General features: G+C 48.1%; 1 protein-coding gene across 5 annotated transcripts in view; it reads right to left on the reverse strand.

The window, feature by feature from the left end:
• Positions 1-18,417, reverse strand: part of ASAP2 (ArfGAP with SH3 domain, ankyrin repeat and PH domain 2) — a 198,836-nt gene that overhangs the window by 27,165 nt on the left and 153,254 nt on the right. For all 5 annotated transcript variants that reach the window (XM_055377461.2, XM_004028808.5, XM_055377460.2 and 2 more), the window contains 4 exons: positions 10,642-10,736; positions 4,213-4,402; positions 2,178-2,263; positions 121-236 (listed from right to left, as the gene is read on the reverse strand). In XM_055377461.2, coding sequence (XP_055233436.2) covers positions 121-236; positions 2,178-2,263; positions 4,213-4,402; positions 10,642-10,736 — 487 coding nt within the window. The remainder of the gene's footprint in view (positions 1-120; positions 237-2,177; positions 2,264-4,212; positions 4,403-10,641; positions 10,737-18,417) is intronic.

The following is an 18,417-nucleotide window of genomic DNA, read 5'->3' on the forward strand; positions in this document are numbered from 1 at the left end:
TTTGGCACTAACAAGAGCCCACAGGGTTGGCCCTGTTTCCAAGAGCAGTGCTTGGATGGCAGACAGGAGGCAGAGGCCAGGGTGCAGCTGAGCCCACCCCCGGGGTCCGGGCCCACTCACCTATCTCGATGGAGGCCTTCCCCCGCAGGAGCAACTTGAGGCACTCGGCATTGTCGGTCAGGCAGCAGTAGTGCAGGGCTGTGCTGCCTTTCCCTGTCTGTTTATCCAGGTTCCCACTGCCCGAGAACAGGAACGGAGAGAGAGCATAGTATGTCACAGGCTGGACGACCAGGGACTGCCTGGCAGGGAGCCTGGGGTACGGGCACAGGAAAGGCAGACAGTCCCCGAGTGAACGGTTTCTGTAAATCATCGCCAAGGTGGTGGGACCTGGCACCGTCCCTGCCTACATGGCTGGGTAAGCCTTAGCAGAAGGTCATCAGGGAAATAACACGATGATGGCAGAAGAGGTCAAAAGGGGAGGGGGGCATCCCTGTTGTTGCTGAGCATGTGGGGCCAAGGTGGGGCAGTGCACTACCGGGGTGAACCTAGAGCCCAGCGTCCTTCTCACATCCCACTGGCTGCGCCGAGGCTGCTGTGCTAGGCCGGCCAGCTGTGCTGGATGCAGGGCCTCTGGATGCCTGTGTGACTCATCCATCCTGTCCCACGGGAGGACGGAGGCTGAGCTTTTCTCTATCATTATTTGATATTCCCTCCAGGAAAGGGAAAAGTCACTTTCCCAAAGCCCAGAGTCCCCAGGCTCCTCAGCCTGTTTGCCCTGGGAATACCCTCTGAAAACAGGCTAAAGGGGAATCTTGAGATTTTCAAAAGTTCTTCCAACATATCACAAGACCAGGTCATCCACAAAAGGTGCTCAGGCTGGGCAGACATGGGACAGGCCCTCAACCCTAGCAAACATGGCCACTGTCACATTCTGAGGAGGGGCAGTGAGCTTTGTGCCCCTGCACAAAGTGGAGACAGAAAGGCGATCTCAGGAAGTGGCACCTGCTGCTTCCATGAGAAGCAAACCAATTACATTTTCAATATCAAAAAAGGAGTTTCTTTTTCACCAAATTGTGGGCATGGGGGGGGTGTGCTTCATTTTCAGAATTCTCCCCCACTTTTGTCCTTCTTCCACTCTGGAAAAAAAGAAACTGGGACCTTCCCTCTCCTGCCCCCTGAAAATGTGCATGGAGGGAGAGGCATCACGCAGCTGTCAACCAAATGTTTACGGAACCCCTGCTGCGTTCTAGGAGCCGGGCTGGCACTCAGAGATGGGGCATCAGGGCAGCTTCCACCACGAGTCCAGTGAACTCAGCCTCCTCAGGAAGAAGCTGCAGGTCTTGGGGTTGACCACCCCATACTCCCCTACTTTCTGGCCATTTCTTCACTCCTCTGCTCAGAAATGGGAGGAAAAAGCAGAGGACACAAAATGCAAACTATCCCATGGCTTTTGCATTTTGGAATTTTCCATTTCCTTTGGAGCAATTTCTGTGGCTTTTAACAGCACCTCCTCCTCCTCCAGTACACACATGGCTCAAACCATGATCGGGGAGTCAAATTACACGTTGAGGGGTCTTGAAGTCCAGCCTTCAGCTGCCAGGCAGGTAACACATGACTGAAGCAATATGCCCCAAACCACGGGGACTCCCGGATCTGCGGTAAACTGCCTGTGCACATCTCTAAAGGCCATTTCTAATCAAAGCATAAAAACTTCTCGACCCAAACAAAACACCCATAATCCAGTGCTCTGGTTTCTAATCTCTGGCTCAGACCATGGCTAATGTGTGGATCCCTCCTTGCCTGCTACCTCCCTACTGCTCAGGACACTGCTTGCGCAGTGTGATGACCTGGCTCACAGGATGAGGCGAGGACGGCCCCTGTGCACAGAGGGTGGTCATGGGGTCCCCAAGTTCAGTAGCCATATCTACTTGGTGTCTCCCTGAGTACCAGACACTAGAAGTTGGACCCTGCAATTACCACGAAAGAGTTTCTAGTGCTTTTTAAAGGATTGCCATGGAGTACCTCACACCTGGCAGTCCTTTTTCTGTCTTTAATTCATGTTTAGAACTGGGAAGGTTCTCTTGACAACACATCAGAAGTGATGAGGCAGCGTCTGATTCCTTCCCCAGAAATACCAAGGAGAAAACGAGTGCCTCCCTTAATTTCAGAACACCTACCTGTTCTGAACTAAAAAGTCTACAATGTGAAGAGAGGTTCGATCCACGGATCTGACTGCAAGGTGGAGGGCCGTTTCATCCGGCTCCTGAAAAACCAAAGGCATTCCAGAATTCTAATGGGAGCATTCAATTCTGTGTCCAACACCTGTGAAATCGTGTACAACTCTTCCAAAAGTCTTTTATCTTTCCCTTCGAGAAACTTATCTCTTACATAGAGTCTCTTTAATCTCTACACAAGCTCTTTGCCCTTGGGAACGTGCAATTTGGAGATTGGTCCTGTTTCTCCTGACTCCATGGGAAATAAATGAGAAGTTCAGGAGTTTCATTTCTAAGTCCTCTCAATCGACCTGTCCCCATCCCTGCATCAGCACCACAAGGCAGATCCCTGCCTGCAAGCAAGAATCTTGTTCAAAGGATCCAGGAAGGTCCCCCAGGCCACCTACAATCCAACCTCTTTACCTGCTCCTTGAGTAGAAACATATGTTTCTTAAGCAGGCTTAAAGTTTTGCGTTCTACACTTAGACAAGGCTACGAATGCTAATAACTGCACTGTCTCCAACTCATACTGGGGATTCCCCAACTCCACTGCCTTTTCTGAAAGTACACTGGCAGGTGGGGGAGAAGAGATGAACAAGGATTGTTTCAGCAGGTGGGTGGGTGAGAGAACCAGAGGAGAAGGACAGATGCAGAAGACAGGAGGTGAGGGCAAGGGAAGGTGCTTCCCAGGCCGCCTGCCCTGCCTGCTGGGCCCTCTGGCTGCAGCACAGCTCAGTGCTGGGCACCCTCCACACTGCATTGGTGGGCATGAGTTCTTTCTGGGGATGGGGAGAGGTTGGGACCAGCCCAGAGCCTGCATGGACATGCCTGTCACCAAGAGAAAGATGCCGCAGCCGTGAGGCATCCTTGCTGATAGGCAGCCAGCCCGGTCCTGAGGTCAGGAGGTTCCAGGGGACCAAATGTGCATCTACAGGGTATTTGTGGACCAGAATCTGGACACATGCCACCCCACTTGGGTGCTGGTATGTTACTGCAAACCCACTCCGGCTGGATGCCCACCCTCTCAAGAGAGCTCCCCCAGGAAAGGAGGGGTCTTGCTCCTCCTCTATTCCCTCTGAGGGGGAGCACAGTGGGGTGTGGGTTCCAGGGAACCGCCCCTCTCAGAGAGCTTCTCTCGTTAGCATGAAGCTCAGGTTAAACCTGCTCGCAGATGAGGGGTCCCTCTCAGGCTGCCTAGCTTCTGAGATGTCTTCTGCTCCACCTGGGGATGGGCTTTCTTTCCAGAGCTGACATTACATTTTTGGTGTAAGAATAAACCACTAGGTGGGTACAAAGTTTTAGACAAGCAGAATAAGTCCTGCAGATCTACTACACAGCCTGGTGACTCCAGGTAAGACTACATAGCGTCTATTTCAAAACTGAGTCGATTTTAAACGTGCTGTCCATTAAAAATGGATGAGCATGTGAGGTAATGGATATGTTAGCTAGCTTGATTTAATCATTCCATGATGTAAACACAGATCAAAAACATCACACCATACCCCATGAACATAGATACAATTATTTGTCTACTGAAAAGAAAAACCCCTAGTTTATTCTACCCCAGTACCCCTATCCGTGCCGTCTTCCTCTGGAGAATTACCCAGCTTTGGTCAGTATTGCTGATTCCACGGACCTGCCACAGTGCCCCAGTTTTCCTTTTTTTTTTGAGACAAGGTCTCACTCTGTCGTCCAGGCTGGAGTCCAGTGGCACAATCATGGCTCACTGGAGCTTCAAATTTCTGGGCTCAACCAATCCTCACCCCAGCCTCCTGAGTAGCTGGGACTACAAATGTACACCACCATGCCTAGCCAATTTTACTTTTTTTTTTTTTGTAGAGATGGGGCCTCCCTATGGTGCCCAGGCTGGTCTCAAACTCCTGAGCTCAAAGGATCCTCCGCCTTGGCCTCCTAAAGTAAAGTACTGGATCCCAGGCATGAGCCACCGTGCCTGACCTTTTTTTTTTTTTTTTAAAGTAGCAACAACCCACACTCTTACATGTCCGTTGGCCAGTGGGATTTTTTCCGTAAGATCCACACCATCAGCATAAGCTTGGAGCAATCCAAAAATATCTCTCGTTTTGACGGCCTCGCAAAGGCTGTGAAGCTTCGCCGCGTTATCCGCGTGCTTCTTCCTTGCGTATCTCCTCTCGATGTATTTGGCTGTGATGTAGTCCTTTCTTGCATTCCTGAAACCAAACATAATTGCCTTGCAAGTCATGAAGGGCTTCTACCCGCCGTCCGGCATCCCTTTGTCTAAGGCCATGTTAATGGTCCCTGCGCCACGTCCCTGGTAAGCACCGCTGGCCCAGAAACACAAAGCGGGAGTGGCCGCCATGTGGTTCTACGGCTGCACTGGTCTTCACTGCGACCTCATGGGAACTGGCCAGGGGGACAACTCCCCCATGTTCTCTCAGCCCACCCGCCTCTCTGCCTTGTCTCCCTCCCCTCACTCCTAAGTTCTGTGATCTGACCTCACTGTCGCCCTCGTCACCTCCACGCCCTTCTTACCCAGGTCCTTCCAATCCACATGCCCTGTGCCTCCTCCCCCAGGAAGGCCCTGCCCCTGCCTTCCACGCAGCCCTGGCCAACCTCTGTTCCAACATTCTCTACATGAAGGCCTGCCTGCCTCACTGCCCGACAGGCCCACGAGCTCCTTGGGGCATGGACTACGACCTCTTCTTTGTAGGCACCGTGCCTGGTATGAAAGGCACTGTCAGATGAACTGAAATGAAATGGCAGTCCTCTTTGTGTTCTACTTTCTGGCCTTTATGTGGCAACATGCTCAGACTCCGCCCCATCCAAAGAGCCTAGAGAAGCAGGAACAAAAGGGGGCCAAAAAAGCCTGAGTTCAAATCCCACTCCCACCACACACTGCTGCTTTGAACTTGAGTAAGTATTTCATCTCTCTAGACTTGTAAGTTTGACTTGCGAAAATGCACACAATACATCCTCACAGTAGCACCATGAGACATATGTGCGTCAACACACCTGCAGCACACAGTGGGTCCCGGGCCTTGGAAAGACCCAGTAAACTTACAAGAGGGAGAGCGAAACAGCAGCTCACTGGTCACAGAGTACGTGCATTTTACAATCCCAATTCTGAAGGTTGAGGGTCACTGCCGAGGGACTCTTTGAATCTTGAGAATCAGGCAAGAGCCAGGCAGGGGCAGATCAGTTGCATCCGTCTGTAACACAGCACTGCCTACAATCTGAGGACACATGCGGCTGCTCCCCTTCGAGCTGGAGTCCCCGCACGGTTCCCGCCTGACCTCCGCTCTCTCACTCAGCTGACTATGGCAAGGGGCCATGGCTGCTGGAGCAGTTGTTGACTTTTCTGTACCTGCCCTAAATCCCTGTGGAACAACTGGCCCCCCAGAAGGGGAGCCTGAGCCCCCTGGACATGCAACTGGAGGCAGGGAGTAGATCCTGTCTACCCTGGGGTCCCTTGAAGATGGGCCAGCCTAAGATGAGAAGCCATTACTCCCACAGCACCCAGACGGAACTGAGTGGGCAGAGGTCTCTTGCCAGCGTCTGCCAGGCCTCAAATCTGCTTGTCCTTGGGTGCATGTGGCTCCTGGTCACGCCGCAGCGTGAGGCTGGCTGGTGCAGCTGGAGAGGAAATCACGCCCCAGGGTGCCCGTTCCACCTGAGCACGCAGCATGCTTCACAGCCCAGGAAGGACTTCCAGGGGCACCTGGTGAACTTGTGCTCTGGCACTTTCTATCACACTGCCTCCCTCCTGCTCCGGCTCCAGTTCTGCCCACTCTACAGGGCCTAGGTTAAGGCGGGTGCCTCAACTTCCCCCGGCACGTGCTCCCCCGTCCACACAGCGCTAACCTGTGCACTGAGCTCACTGCGGTGCTGGCTGACTTTTGTGTGAGACACGTGGTCTCAGTGGGTTCCCTCAACAGTGCCATGAGTTTTCATCTCCACCTGTAGGCACAACAGGCCCTCGAATAACATCATTTTGTTATAATGTTAAGAAAAAAATCAATTCCCAGGCAGGGTCCCTGTCTGTGTGGAGTCCACCTGGGTTTTCTCTGGGCACTCAGGCTTCCCCCACATCCCAAAGCTGTGCACGCTCGGCTAACTGCTGTGTCTCAAAGGCCCCACTGCGACTGAGTGTGGACGTGGGTGTGACTGCGTCCCACAGTGGGACGGGGTCCTGTTCAGGGCTTGTTCCCACCCTGGACTTCAGCTGCCAGGACATGCTCCAGCCACCTGTGACCCTGAACTGGAATAAGTGGGTGAATCATTATCTTACTGGTTTTTATCATCTTTCTTTATCCCACTTAGTAGCCAGAATCTTTCCTAAATGTATGCATCGCTCATATTTCAATGTTTAATATTAGAAGTGTTCTGGGCCTTTATTCAAAAGTTTGGTGATGTTCTCATGATCAGAAATACATGGTGGGAACTGAACTCTGGTTTACATCAATTGGCATAGGGTAAAACTGGTTTCTTATACATCATTTTGCTTAAAGTCACAGGTTTCCAGAAACCTTTGAGTTTCTGGAACATTCAGGATTTACTGTACACTGAAGTCCATAAAGGGAAACTGGATTCTGTTTCCTCAGGCAGCTGGTGGGCCTACAAGGGAAGACCCATTTTTTTCCTGGAGGTTCTCCTCTTAGGGCCTCCAGCACAGTGTGACACCCAGGGAGATGCTCCATTCCTGGCCTGGTGAGCGTCATGGTGGGCAGCCCATTTAATGATGTAAATGCCTCTTCTGACAGGCAGTTAGACTGGACAGTTGTCCAGTTTCATGCACTTTCAATCATCACTGTGGGACAATCATTACTGTGACCTCCACAGGAAAGGGATAGAGAGAAAGTGGACTTCCTTTACTTGTTTTTTAATGTATTTACTCATCTGCCCAGGGCTTGGAGGCCCCGAAGGCAGCTCCTACAGAAACATGGGCACAGGTCTGTTTAACTCCACACATGCCCCCTGGTTTTGTGAAGGAGGTTTGCTTTGCTAATGTGATCCCTCAGACGGGGTTTCACCGTGTTAGCCAGGATGATCTCGATCTCCTGACCTTGTGATCCGCTCACCTCAGCCTCCCAAAGTGCTGGGATTACAGGCGTGAGCCACCGCGCCCGGCCCTCCCTCTTTTTTTTAATGACAGGCTTTTGCAGAAAAACAATTAACATAATGATACATCTGGTGTTCAGAGGAGGGGCTCTCCTTACACTTCTCAAGGACAGGGTGTATATAATGGTCCCAAGTCACAGGGAGAAACAGTTCTGGCTCCTGTGAGCAAATACAAGCCTAGCTTCCCTGCTCCACCTCCCCCAGTTACACGTTCCTGACACCCCCAAGATCCGTCTTGGGATTCACAGGCCACTAGAGGGTGTCCTTGGTTTCCCCTTCAACAGATTTATCTGCAGATGGTGTGCTGTTCTGAAATAAAGCTAGAAGCAGTGTATTCCTTTTCATCTGGAAGTAAAATACTAGCTTATTTAAGCAGGCACAGAGCTGGGAGTACTTGTTTGACTCGTTGATTCATTAAATAGTCACTGGTTCACCATAAGCAACATATTACGGTGGGAAAAACCAAAATGAGTAAGAAGTAATTCATCAGAAAAATATATGTAAATGCCTGAGTATACTATGAAGTGGGATGAAATGTTTTAAAATAGAGCCAAATGCTATAGGAGCACAGAGCCAAGAAAGTAATTTCAGTTGAGAAGGAATGGAAGTAGCTGATGTTTCGCCATCACACGGGTCATCCGCCCTCATTTCGAAAAAAGTCCGGGGTTGGGGGATGTAAATTTCTTTTTCAACAGTGCCAAGGCTGGAGGAGGGCTACAGTGCAGACAGAACATTCATACTGAAGGGTTCCACGTTGACAGTGTTCATTTTTTAGAATCGCCTAGCCCCAGAACAACCAAATGCCCTGCTTTTGTTAGGTACCCCTGGTGCTTGGAAGAAATGACACACACTTTGTTCAGAACTGACCGATATGACAGCATTACAGGGTGCTGGTACCGTCAGTGTGAGATTAAGCAGCCGAAAGAGCAGGTGTCAACTGCACAGCAGGAGCTGACCTCGCCATGCTGGATTCACGACGTTTCCTTCACCAAGCGGGACCCTCAGGCTCGCCCAGGAAGAGCTCCTTCACCTTGAGTAACTCTCCACTGAAACTTAACTGGAGAGGACCCTCATTTTCAGGGTGTATGGAATCAATGCAGGGTACAGATGTGACTTCTGTCGCCCACAGGAAGAAGAGCAAGCAGGGCAGCTAACGCCAACCAGGCACTAAAACCAAGCACCACATGTCTGACCCCATCATCCCGCTCATGCCCCCAATGCCTCTGTGAGGGGGAACGTTATCTCCCTTTTTTTATTACAGAGCTTAGGCTCAGAGAAGTTAAATAATCTGCCGGTGTCCCATGGCTCAGATAAGGACTGAGATATCTATGTCCCTACTGCCTCTCTAGGTTTGGGTAAAAATATAGATTTGAAACTTAGATCCTCATCAAGAGAGGATGATCACATTGTCAACCTCATGCCTGGTATGTAAAACCACACGTTATCCAATTCTCAAGGAAATGCGACACCACACTTGTTACAGGATTCAAACATAAACTGACTTTAATCCAACAACAACTAAATCGCTCACCTGAGATACCTGATACCTGAAAGACTGTAATGGACATGGTCCCTGTTCACTCCCTCGCAATGTTCTGGCTCTTTCACTGTATCAAGTGACATCAGCAAAACGCAGAAAGAATACAGGTCCTGCAATCTCCGTTTCTCAAAGACATGCCACACAAAATGGTTAAAAAAAATCTAGGCCAGGTACAGTGGCTCATGCCTGTAATCCCAGCACTTTGGGAGGCCAAGGCGGGCAGATCACGAGGTCAGGAGTTCAAGACCAGCCTGACCAACATGGTGAAACCCCGTCTCTACTAAAGATACAAAAAATTAGCTGGGTGTGGTGGCATGCGCCTGTCCCAGCTACTCAGGAGGCTGAGGGAGGAGAATCACTTGAACCCAGGAGGCGGAGGCTGCAGTGAGCCGAGATCACATCATTGCACTCCAGCCTGGGCAAGAGGGTGAGACTCCATCTTGAAGGGGAAAAAAAATCTAAATTCTCTGCCTTTACAAAGGGTCCATACACTACCACCTATTTGTGAAACCACCCTTAAAGACATTGTTCACTGTTGCTCACTGTCCTTTGGGAAGACTCGTGTCATTAATTCTACTTCAGCCTTATTCCACAGAAAATGCTGTTTCTGTAAATGAATTTTTAAATACTTTTTCTTATCACATATTTTTCATTTTTCTCTGTCCTGCCAGGACACGCTGACCCAGCCTCACCACTCAAATGCAGGTGCTCTGTTAACTGGCCCAGTAGCCTCTCTCCTTCCTTCCGTCTGTTTCACTTTGCATCACAATAAAACAGGTAAACCACCCATGTCCCCCTATAGACATAAGAGCCATAATACTAAACAGAGCTGAAGTCTAAGGCGAGCAGGACACCCACTGCCCGAACCCATGGGTCTCCCTGTCCACCTCTTCTCGAAGACTAGTGTGACATGGCCACTGACACTCTGATAAGATGGGCAAGAACATTCCCTGTTGTCAGCTCTGCACCAGGAGACACAAAAGCTTCTCCGCTGGCCAGGCACGGTGCCTCATGCCTGTAATCTCAGCACTTTGGGAGGCTGCAGCGAGTGGATCACCTGAGGTCAGGAGTTCGAGTCCAGCCTGGCCAACATGGTGAAACTCTGTGTCTACTAAAAATATAAAAATTAGCCAGGCGTGGTGGCATGTGCCTATAATCCCAGCTACTTGGGAGGCTGAGACAGGAGAATCGCTTGAACCTGGGAGGCAGAGGTTGCAGTGAGCCGAGATCGTGCCATTGCACTCCAGCCTGGGTAACAAGAGTGAAACTCCGTCTCCCAGAAAAAAAAAAAAAGCTTCTCCGTCAAGTTTTGTATCAACAATAACACAAACACAAACATTTTTTGAAGGAAGTAACACATTCCACATTTGCAAGGAGGCAAGGACGTTGGCAAGAAGGACGCTACATAATCACATATCTACCACAACCAGCCATCTCGGTGGCTCAGGATTATGCAGAGAGACCAAGACGGGGAAGTGACTCAACAGAACAGACAGCACAGGTGAAAAGTCCAGGGTCTTCCACCCACCAGTGGCGAGTGAGGCTCTCTACATACCCGCTGCACACACGCACAGCATCTGCGAAACCTGACTGCTTTTGGCTTCTTCCTAAAAAAATTTCTATTTGGTCACCCAAAAGGTTAAAGTGACTAAGAAAACCCAACATAGGCTGATTTATTCCCTAAAGAAGCAACGACAGATGCACCCAAAACTTCTTATTCCCCTGCCTCCCGGGGTTCGGGCAAAGGCAAACCTTTACTCAGCAAATGAGAATAGCCAGTCCCATACTTACATGTCGCTGCCTGGGTTGGGTTTGACTGAGTCCTCAGCTGGTAGGCAACATTCCATGATCTCATTAAAGCCTGCATTCCCAATATTCTTGGCGAGCTGCAAAAATGAAAGTCTATTTCAGGATACTTAATTATTAATACATTCTACTGCTACACATTACCCATCCCCATCTGATGATTTATTTAATGGCCACTAAGAAACAGAGCAATAAAGTGGTTTGCCTTTAATGAAGATGGACAAAACCCAAAGCCCAAAGGTACCCATAAAATTAAAGATAAGAAGCGGCATGCCTATTACAGAGACGCATTGTCATAAAACGCGCTCTGGATAGAGTACAGACAGAGACAGGGAGAACCAGTAACTTGGTCCAATGTGAATTTCCATCCTTACCCATTCCTCCCAATGACCTGTGCCTCAACCAGAGTGAATCTATTTCACATCCTCAAACAACCTTTACTTATGCCAGCTATGAGGTAGTTCTGGTAGAGTGAAGCGGCACTGAGCCAGGAAAGCTAAGACTCAGGTTCAAATCACAGCTCCATTACCGGCTGTGTGACCACAGGCAAGTCAGTTTCCCTGAGCGGCAGAGTCTTCATCAGTAAAATGGGATGATACCTATACTTCTGGGTTGATAAAATTTAGGTGAAAACAGTAAACTGAAACACTAAAAATGTAATGTATTAGCTCCAGATGTAAGGTGTTTACTTGCCAATCAATCTTCTGACATGTTAAACATTAAATTAACACATTCTTTTTTTTGAGACAGTGTCTTGCTCTGTTGCCCAGGCCGAAGTGCAGTGGCATGATCATGGCTTAATGCAACCTTGACCTCCCCAGGCTCAGGTGACCCTCCTACCTCAGGTTCCCAAGCAGCGGGGACTATAGGCACATGCCACCACACCCAGCTGATTTTTGTATTGTTTGTAGAGATGGGGTTTCACCATGTTGCCCAGGCTGGTCTCGAACTCCTGGGCTCACGCAATCCGGCCACCTCAGCCTCCCAAAGTGCTGGGATTACAGGCGTGAGCCACTGCGCCTGGCCACGTCAGATTCTTAAACGTTTAATGAAATAATACCAAAAGGGAGCACCAAGCTCAGTGCTTTGAGAAAACATATTTTCATTTCCATGTTCTGCTGGGGAGTCAGTGACGCTTGTGATATTTCTGCTCTCTATTGATTATGCAGGCAGGCCAGGCATGGTGGCTCACACCTGTATTCCTACCACTTTGGGAGGCCGAGGCGGGTGGATCGGCTGAGCTCAGGAGTTCGAGACTAGCCTGGGCAACACGGTGAAACCCCGTCTCTACTAAAATACAAAAGAAATTAGCCAGGCATGGCGGCGTGCACCTGTAGTCCCAGCTACTCAGGAGGCTGAGACAGGAGAATTGCTTGAATCCAGGAGGTGGAGATTGCAGTGAGCCGAGATCACACCACTGGACTCCAGCCTGGGCGACAGAGCGAGACTCTGTCTCTACAAAAAAAAAAAAATTATGCAGGCAAAGGAGTTAACAGACATGCTTTGGGAGAGGCTGCTGCAGCCTGAAATCGGGTCTATCTCTTGGGGGGAACTGACTGAAGGAGAGCCCAAGAGGTCTGGGTTAGATACACTGGAACTTCCTGGCGGCAAATAACATCAAACGGTGAAATGGGCTAGTGGGCTAGTGGAGGATGCAGACGCAATTTTTTAAAAACAGAAGAATTATGCGGGGTAGCCTAATAGCTGGATGATAAGCTTTCCTAATTCAACCCGGCCCTTGACACGTGGAAAAAGCTTTTTCTAGGCGGCCCAAAGCATAAAACATTAACTAACTCCACCCCCTTGCTCAGTCCTGGCTCTGGGACCTCAAGCCATCAGTCAGGAGGCAAAAGCCTAGAGGCTACGTTGCAATTTTCCCAGGGACAACAGAACGGTCAGGTGGCACACCACTTAAGGTGACAGGTACCTATGCACCAGGAAACTAATGCCCTGTGAAGGGTTTCTCAGGCAGCTGGTGTCAGATCCAGGACTGAACCCCAATGTCAGAGCCCCTGGTTTATAGCCAGGCATCATACAATCCAAGCAGGACACTGTCCCCAGGTGAGCACAACGGTTTTCCCAAGTTGAGTGACAAAAATCACTGTGGCCCCCTCTGTGAGCCAGGGGCCAACCACCCTGATGCCTCCGAGTTTGTGTTAAGCAGATGGGGGGTGGGGAGATGGGAGGAGGAGAAGTCCCCAGGAATCGAAGAGCTGCTTCCCTTCTGCTTGGACTTGGCTGGTTAACTGAGAGACAGCTGGTCCAGGGAGCCACCGCATCCATGTGTCACACTCATCCAATGCTAGAGAAACGTGCTACCTTGCAGTTCTGCCAAGTTCCAGTTTACGTTTCAGCCCATAGAGAACCCCTCCAGACCCATCGACAAAAGCAAAGCATTTGCAAATGGAGGCTGCAGGTGCCAGCAGGACAGGCAGGCAGAAACCAAGGGGGCAGGAAGATGGGTGTCGACCTGAGCCCTGGCATCTCCTGCTTCTCACTGGCACCCAGAAGGAATTTGTGGGCTGCACTGAGGCAGAAATTGAGCCAGACTGGATGGAGGAGAGGAGGGAGTGTTTAAGTTCTGTATCACCCAGGGCAGCTCAGCCCAGTCCCTCGCCCTTCCTGTGGCCTCAGGAGCACACTCTGAGCCCCTCGTCTGTGCTGGGCATGAGGCATGAGGCACCCTCCTGCTCTGTGGCAGCTCACTTGAACAAGGTAGCGATGAGTCAATAAGAAGCCCTGGAAAAGAAGTTCATCCTGAGCACTATGAGGACAGCGGCGCCAGGCCCAGATGAGCAGAGCAGTCCCTTGGCCAGGAGGCCCCTTTCCTTGGCACTCACCATACAGGGGAGTCGTCTGTGTGTGGGCGTCTCCCTCCCTGATGGCCACGCCCAGTACAGGGACACAGAATCACACACTGGTACGTCCTTAGCACCTACCTGAGCAGGGCCCACTGAGCCAAAATGAGGCTTTAGGTTTTATCTGGACACTGTTTTCAGAGTTTGGGGTGGGGCAGGGAAACCTCCTGTCCTGTTTTCATGTCTCCATGGGGAAGGACAACAATTGCTGTGACATTCTTCTCTGACTCACCCCAGGAGAGAACAGGCAAGTGAGAGAAACCAGACTTCCCTGACCGCTGAGCTCAGGAGACCCCAACGTCAGCTCCTCCCTGATGTTAACTGGGCCCCTTGGATCCCCAAAGGGTGGAGGGCCTGGAGAGTGCAGTCCAGCTCTAAAGTACAGAGGGTAAAGGCCCAGACAAGGGAAGGGGCTTGACCAAACTGCTGCCTCCAAAGCAAAGAGCACAAAAGGACACTCTGGTGCGCAGGGAAAAAGTTTACATATGATGTCTTCACCTGACCCTTTAAAAGCTCTATTTTTGATGTAGTTTACAAAGTATATATTTCTTAGTAAGTGTACATCATATGTAAGTAAGTATATGCTTTGGTGCTCAATTTTTTCTGATAGACTTTGTGGTTTAAAAAATGTTCAGAATCTTGGCTTTAAAAAAAGAGGCTAAAACACAGGCTCTGGAGTCTGATAGTTGGAATGTAAATCCTGCACTGGGTAAGTTTCTTAACCTCTCTGGTCTTTTTTTAAAAATGGAGCTCTCCATTTAGGTTAGATAATACAGTGTATGTAGAACACCTACAACAATGCCTGGAGCATAACAGTTCCTCCGTAAATGACCACTGATAGTCAATTTCCTGTTGCCCTAAGCAATTGCTTTTAGTATCTGGGTGGCACATTTCAGTCCTAGGTGAATTTAGAACGACAGTTGTAAGTCGTTTAAGTTCTTCGTCTTTGAGGAGCTTTCCTCTCCACATGCTCTCTTTCAGATCAGACTGTGTGTTGACCCGCTTTAACATTTGACAGCTTATTAACAACCGTATGAGAACAGAAATAGAAGAAAGTCAAGAAACAGAAAGCTGAGTCAGTAAATATTTGGTAATGTTCTTGATGCCTGTTTTTTAATTTGATGTTTTTTTGTTTTGAGACAAGGTCTTACTCTGTCACCCAGACTGGAGAGCGGTGGCACAATCTCAGTTCACTATAGCCAACCTCCTGGGCTCAGGTGATTCTCCCACCTCAGCCTCCCTGATAGCTAGGACCACAGGCATGTACTACCATACTCAGCTAATTTTGTTTTTTTTGTTTTTTTTTTGTAGAGATGGGGTTTCGCCATGTGGCCCAGGTTGGTCTTGAGCTCATGGGCTCAAGTGATCTGCCTGCCTCAGCCTCCCAAAGTGCTGAAACTATAGGTGTGAACTACTGTGCCTGGTCTCATAAGATTTTTAAATGACTGACTCAAATTCAATTTCAGAATATCAAGAATTCCTTTATTAACTTCATGTATGATAGTGAAATTGATCATGATAGTAGTACCCTAGTACCAGTGATACTGTTTTTCATATGACCTGAAAAATCAAAGCTGAAATCATGATCTTCTACATTAAGAAGGAAATTTATCTTTTTAAAATCTGTGTTTACCAGAAAGTTTTTCCCAAAGTAGGTTTGCTTTAGAATCTAAAGATACTAAGCTGGTGTGTGCTAAAGTAGTTAAGATGACATGATTCCCCAGGACTAATTAATACTTCAATTATGCAACTTCCATTCCATTGGAAAAGAAGTAATGCTAGGCTGCAGGCGGTTCATGCCTATAGTCCCAGCACTTTGGGAAGCCGAGGCTGGAAGACCACTTAAGCCCAGGAATTCCAGATTAGCCCGGCCAATATAGTGAGACCCTGTCTCTATGGAAAAATTTTAAAAAATTAGCTGGGCATGGTGGCACATGCCTATAGTCCCAGCTACCCAGAAGGATCGCATGAGCCTGGGAGGTAGAGGCTGCAGTGAACCGAGATGGCACCACTGCACTCCAGCCTGGGCGACAGAGCAAGAACCTGTCAAAAAAAAGAGAAAGAGAAGACCTACAAATGACTAACAGGTATATGTATGAAAAAGTACACAGCATTAATCATACAAATCATCAGGGAAATGCAAATTAAAACCACGATCATCTCACACCTGTTAGAATGGCTTTTATCAGAAAGACAAAAGATAACAAGTGTTGGCAGGAATGTGGAGAAAAGGGAAGGCTTGCACACTGGCTGGGAATGTAAATTATTATAATACAACCATTATAGAAAATGGTTATGGAGGTTCCTCGAAAAACTAGAACCACCATATAACCCACTTCTGGCTATTTACCCAAAAGATCTGAAATCAGTTTGTTGAAGACACGTCTTCACCATCTTGTTTACTGCAGCACTAGTCACAATAGTTGAGATAGGGAATCAACCTAAATGCCACCAATGGACGAATGGATTTTAAAAATGTGGTATATATACATAATGGAATACTATTCGACCTGAAAAAAAGAAGGACATTCTGTCATTTGTGACAACATGGATGAACCTGAAGGACATTACACTAAGTGAAATAAGCCAGGCAAAGAAAGACAAATCCTGCAAGATCTCATTTATATGCAAAATCTAAAAAAGCTGAACTCATAGAAGTAGAGAGCAGAACTATGGTTACCAGGGGTTGGGGGTGGGCATGTTGGTCAAAGCATGCAAAATTTCAGTTAGGATGAATAAAGTCTAGGGATCTAGTGTACAACACAGTGACTCTACTTAATAATAATGTACTGTATACTTAAAAAATTTGTTTTGAGACAGTCTCACTCTGCTGCCCAGGCTGGAGTGCAGTGGCAAGATCACAGTTCACTGTAGCCTCAACTTCCTGGGTGCTCAGGTGATCCTCCTGCCTCAGCCTCCCAAGTAGCTGGGACCACAGGTACTTGCCACCACTCCCAGCTAGTTTTAAAAAATTATTTGTAGAGATGGAGGTCTCCCTATGTTGGTCAGGCTGGTCTTGAACTCCCAGACTTAAGCAATCTTCTCACCTCAGCCTCCCAAAGTACTGGGATTACAGGCACCGGCCACCACACCAGGCTCAAGAGAGTAGATTTTAAGTGTTCTCACCACAAAACATAAGCATGTGAGGTGGCAGATATGTGAACTAGCTTGATTTAGTCACACACAATGTATACAATATACTAAAACATCATGTTGTACACTATAAATACATACAATAAAAAATTAATTAATTAAAAAAATAAAATCCTTTGCTGTCACAGCATGTCACCCTGAAACAGAGGCTGTTCTATTTACCCAAAAGAGGAGAGATGCTACTCCTGTGAGACAACCTGTCCAGGCTGCACCCACCACTCTCCTTTCACAAGGCACCAAGGGGCCTAATGAACACTCACTATACAATAAAACATACTTCAATAAGCAAGTCAGCCGAGGCCCTGCATGGCATGCAACTCTGAATTGGAAAGGTTCGTAAGAACAGACAACCAGACAGACCATGCATGGCCTCCCTGGGGGTTCACATGCTAGCACATGGGGACCATTTTTCTGAAAGGATTTTGTTAAAGGAGATAACAATGATAACTAATACTTTATGGTTCTTAACGGTGTGTCAGACATAATTCTAAATACACACACACACACACACACACACACAGAGAGAGAAAGAGATAAGATAAAGAGGTAAAAAGACTTCAGGAAATCCTTCATCCCAGTACCTGATTGTCTAAGCAAAATAAAACAATCTGGATACTTTTAAAAGGCTTGAGGCCAAGCGCAGTGGCTCACACCTGTAATCCCAGCATTTTGGGAGGCCAATGCAGGAGGATCGCTTGAGTCCAGGAGTTCGAGACCAGCCTAGACATGGCGAAAGCCCATCTCTACCAAAAATACAAAACTTAGCCAGGCGTGGTAGCACTTGCCTGTAGTCTCAGCTACTGAGGAGGCTGAGGTGGGAGGATTGCTTGAACCCAGGAGGCAGAGGTTGCAGTGAGCTAAGATTGTGCTACTGGACTCCAGCCTGGGTCATGGAGTGAGACCCTGTCAAAAAAAGAAAAGGAAAAGGAAAAGAAAAGAAAGGAAGGAAAGAAAGGAAGAAAAAAGAAAAGAAAAGAAAGAAAGAAGCCTTGAAATTTCCAAGCTTTGCCAATGAATACTAACACCTGACACCCTACGTACTGCTTAACTGAAGGGCTAAGGAATAAGGTTTAGAGCCACGACATCATAACCACACTCCTAGCATACAAAAAATGGATTGGGGGAGCCGTGGGGAGATGTCCACCTCCTGTGAACCACAGAGGACCAGCCAGAGCTCAGGGAAAGCAGGGTTGAAGGGAGTAAATCCTACACAATTCACTGCTGTCTCTACTTTTCCTGATAACCACTGAGGAAAAAAGACTTGGGTAAGGGAGAGTTTAAAACTCTGGAAGCAATTAGATTTTGAAAATATCTGCAGACATTGATTAAGCAGGCACTGGCTGATTTCTCATTGTGGGTGACAGCCAACCAAACTTTAAACTCCTACAAGAATGCAGATGGAGGCTCTGGGAGACAGAAATGGAGAATTTAACCAGGCATTAGAAGTCACCTCATCGTTTCATCAAGACAGAACAACATATTCCTTTCACCTTTCTTTGGCATTTTCTTCTTTAGCAGGCAACTCAGTCTCATGAAGAACATGAAATTTCTGAGACACATTTAAAAAATTATAACAGATGGTGGGGTCGGGCTCCTACCAGCTCATAAGAGTCAACTGTTAAAATTTCAGGAATTTTGCAAGCCAACTGTTAAGCACTGCTACTATTAAAAATTATGCTATATAAACTCATAATTATGTTACATTAATAACTAAAGTATATACTCAAAACTCATCACTTCCTAATTATAC

The sequence above is a fragment of the Gorilla gorilla genome, chromosome 12, assembly GCF_029281585.2.
Source record: "Gorilla gorilla gorilla isolate KB3781 chromosome 12, NHGRI_mGorGor1-v2.1_pri, whole genome shotgun sequence".
In the NCBI taxonomy this organism is placed as follows: Eukaryota; Metazoa; Chordata; class Mammalia; order Primates; family Hominidae; genus Gorilla; species Gorilla gorilla.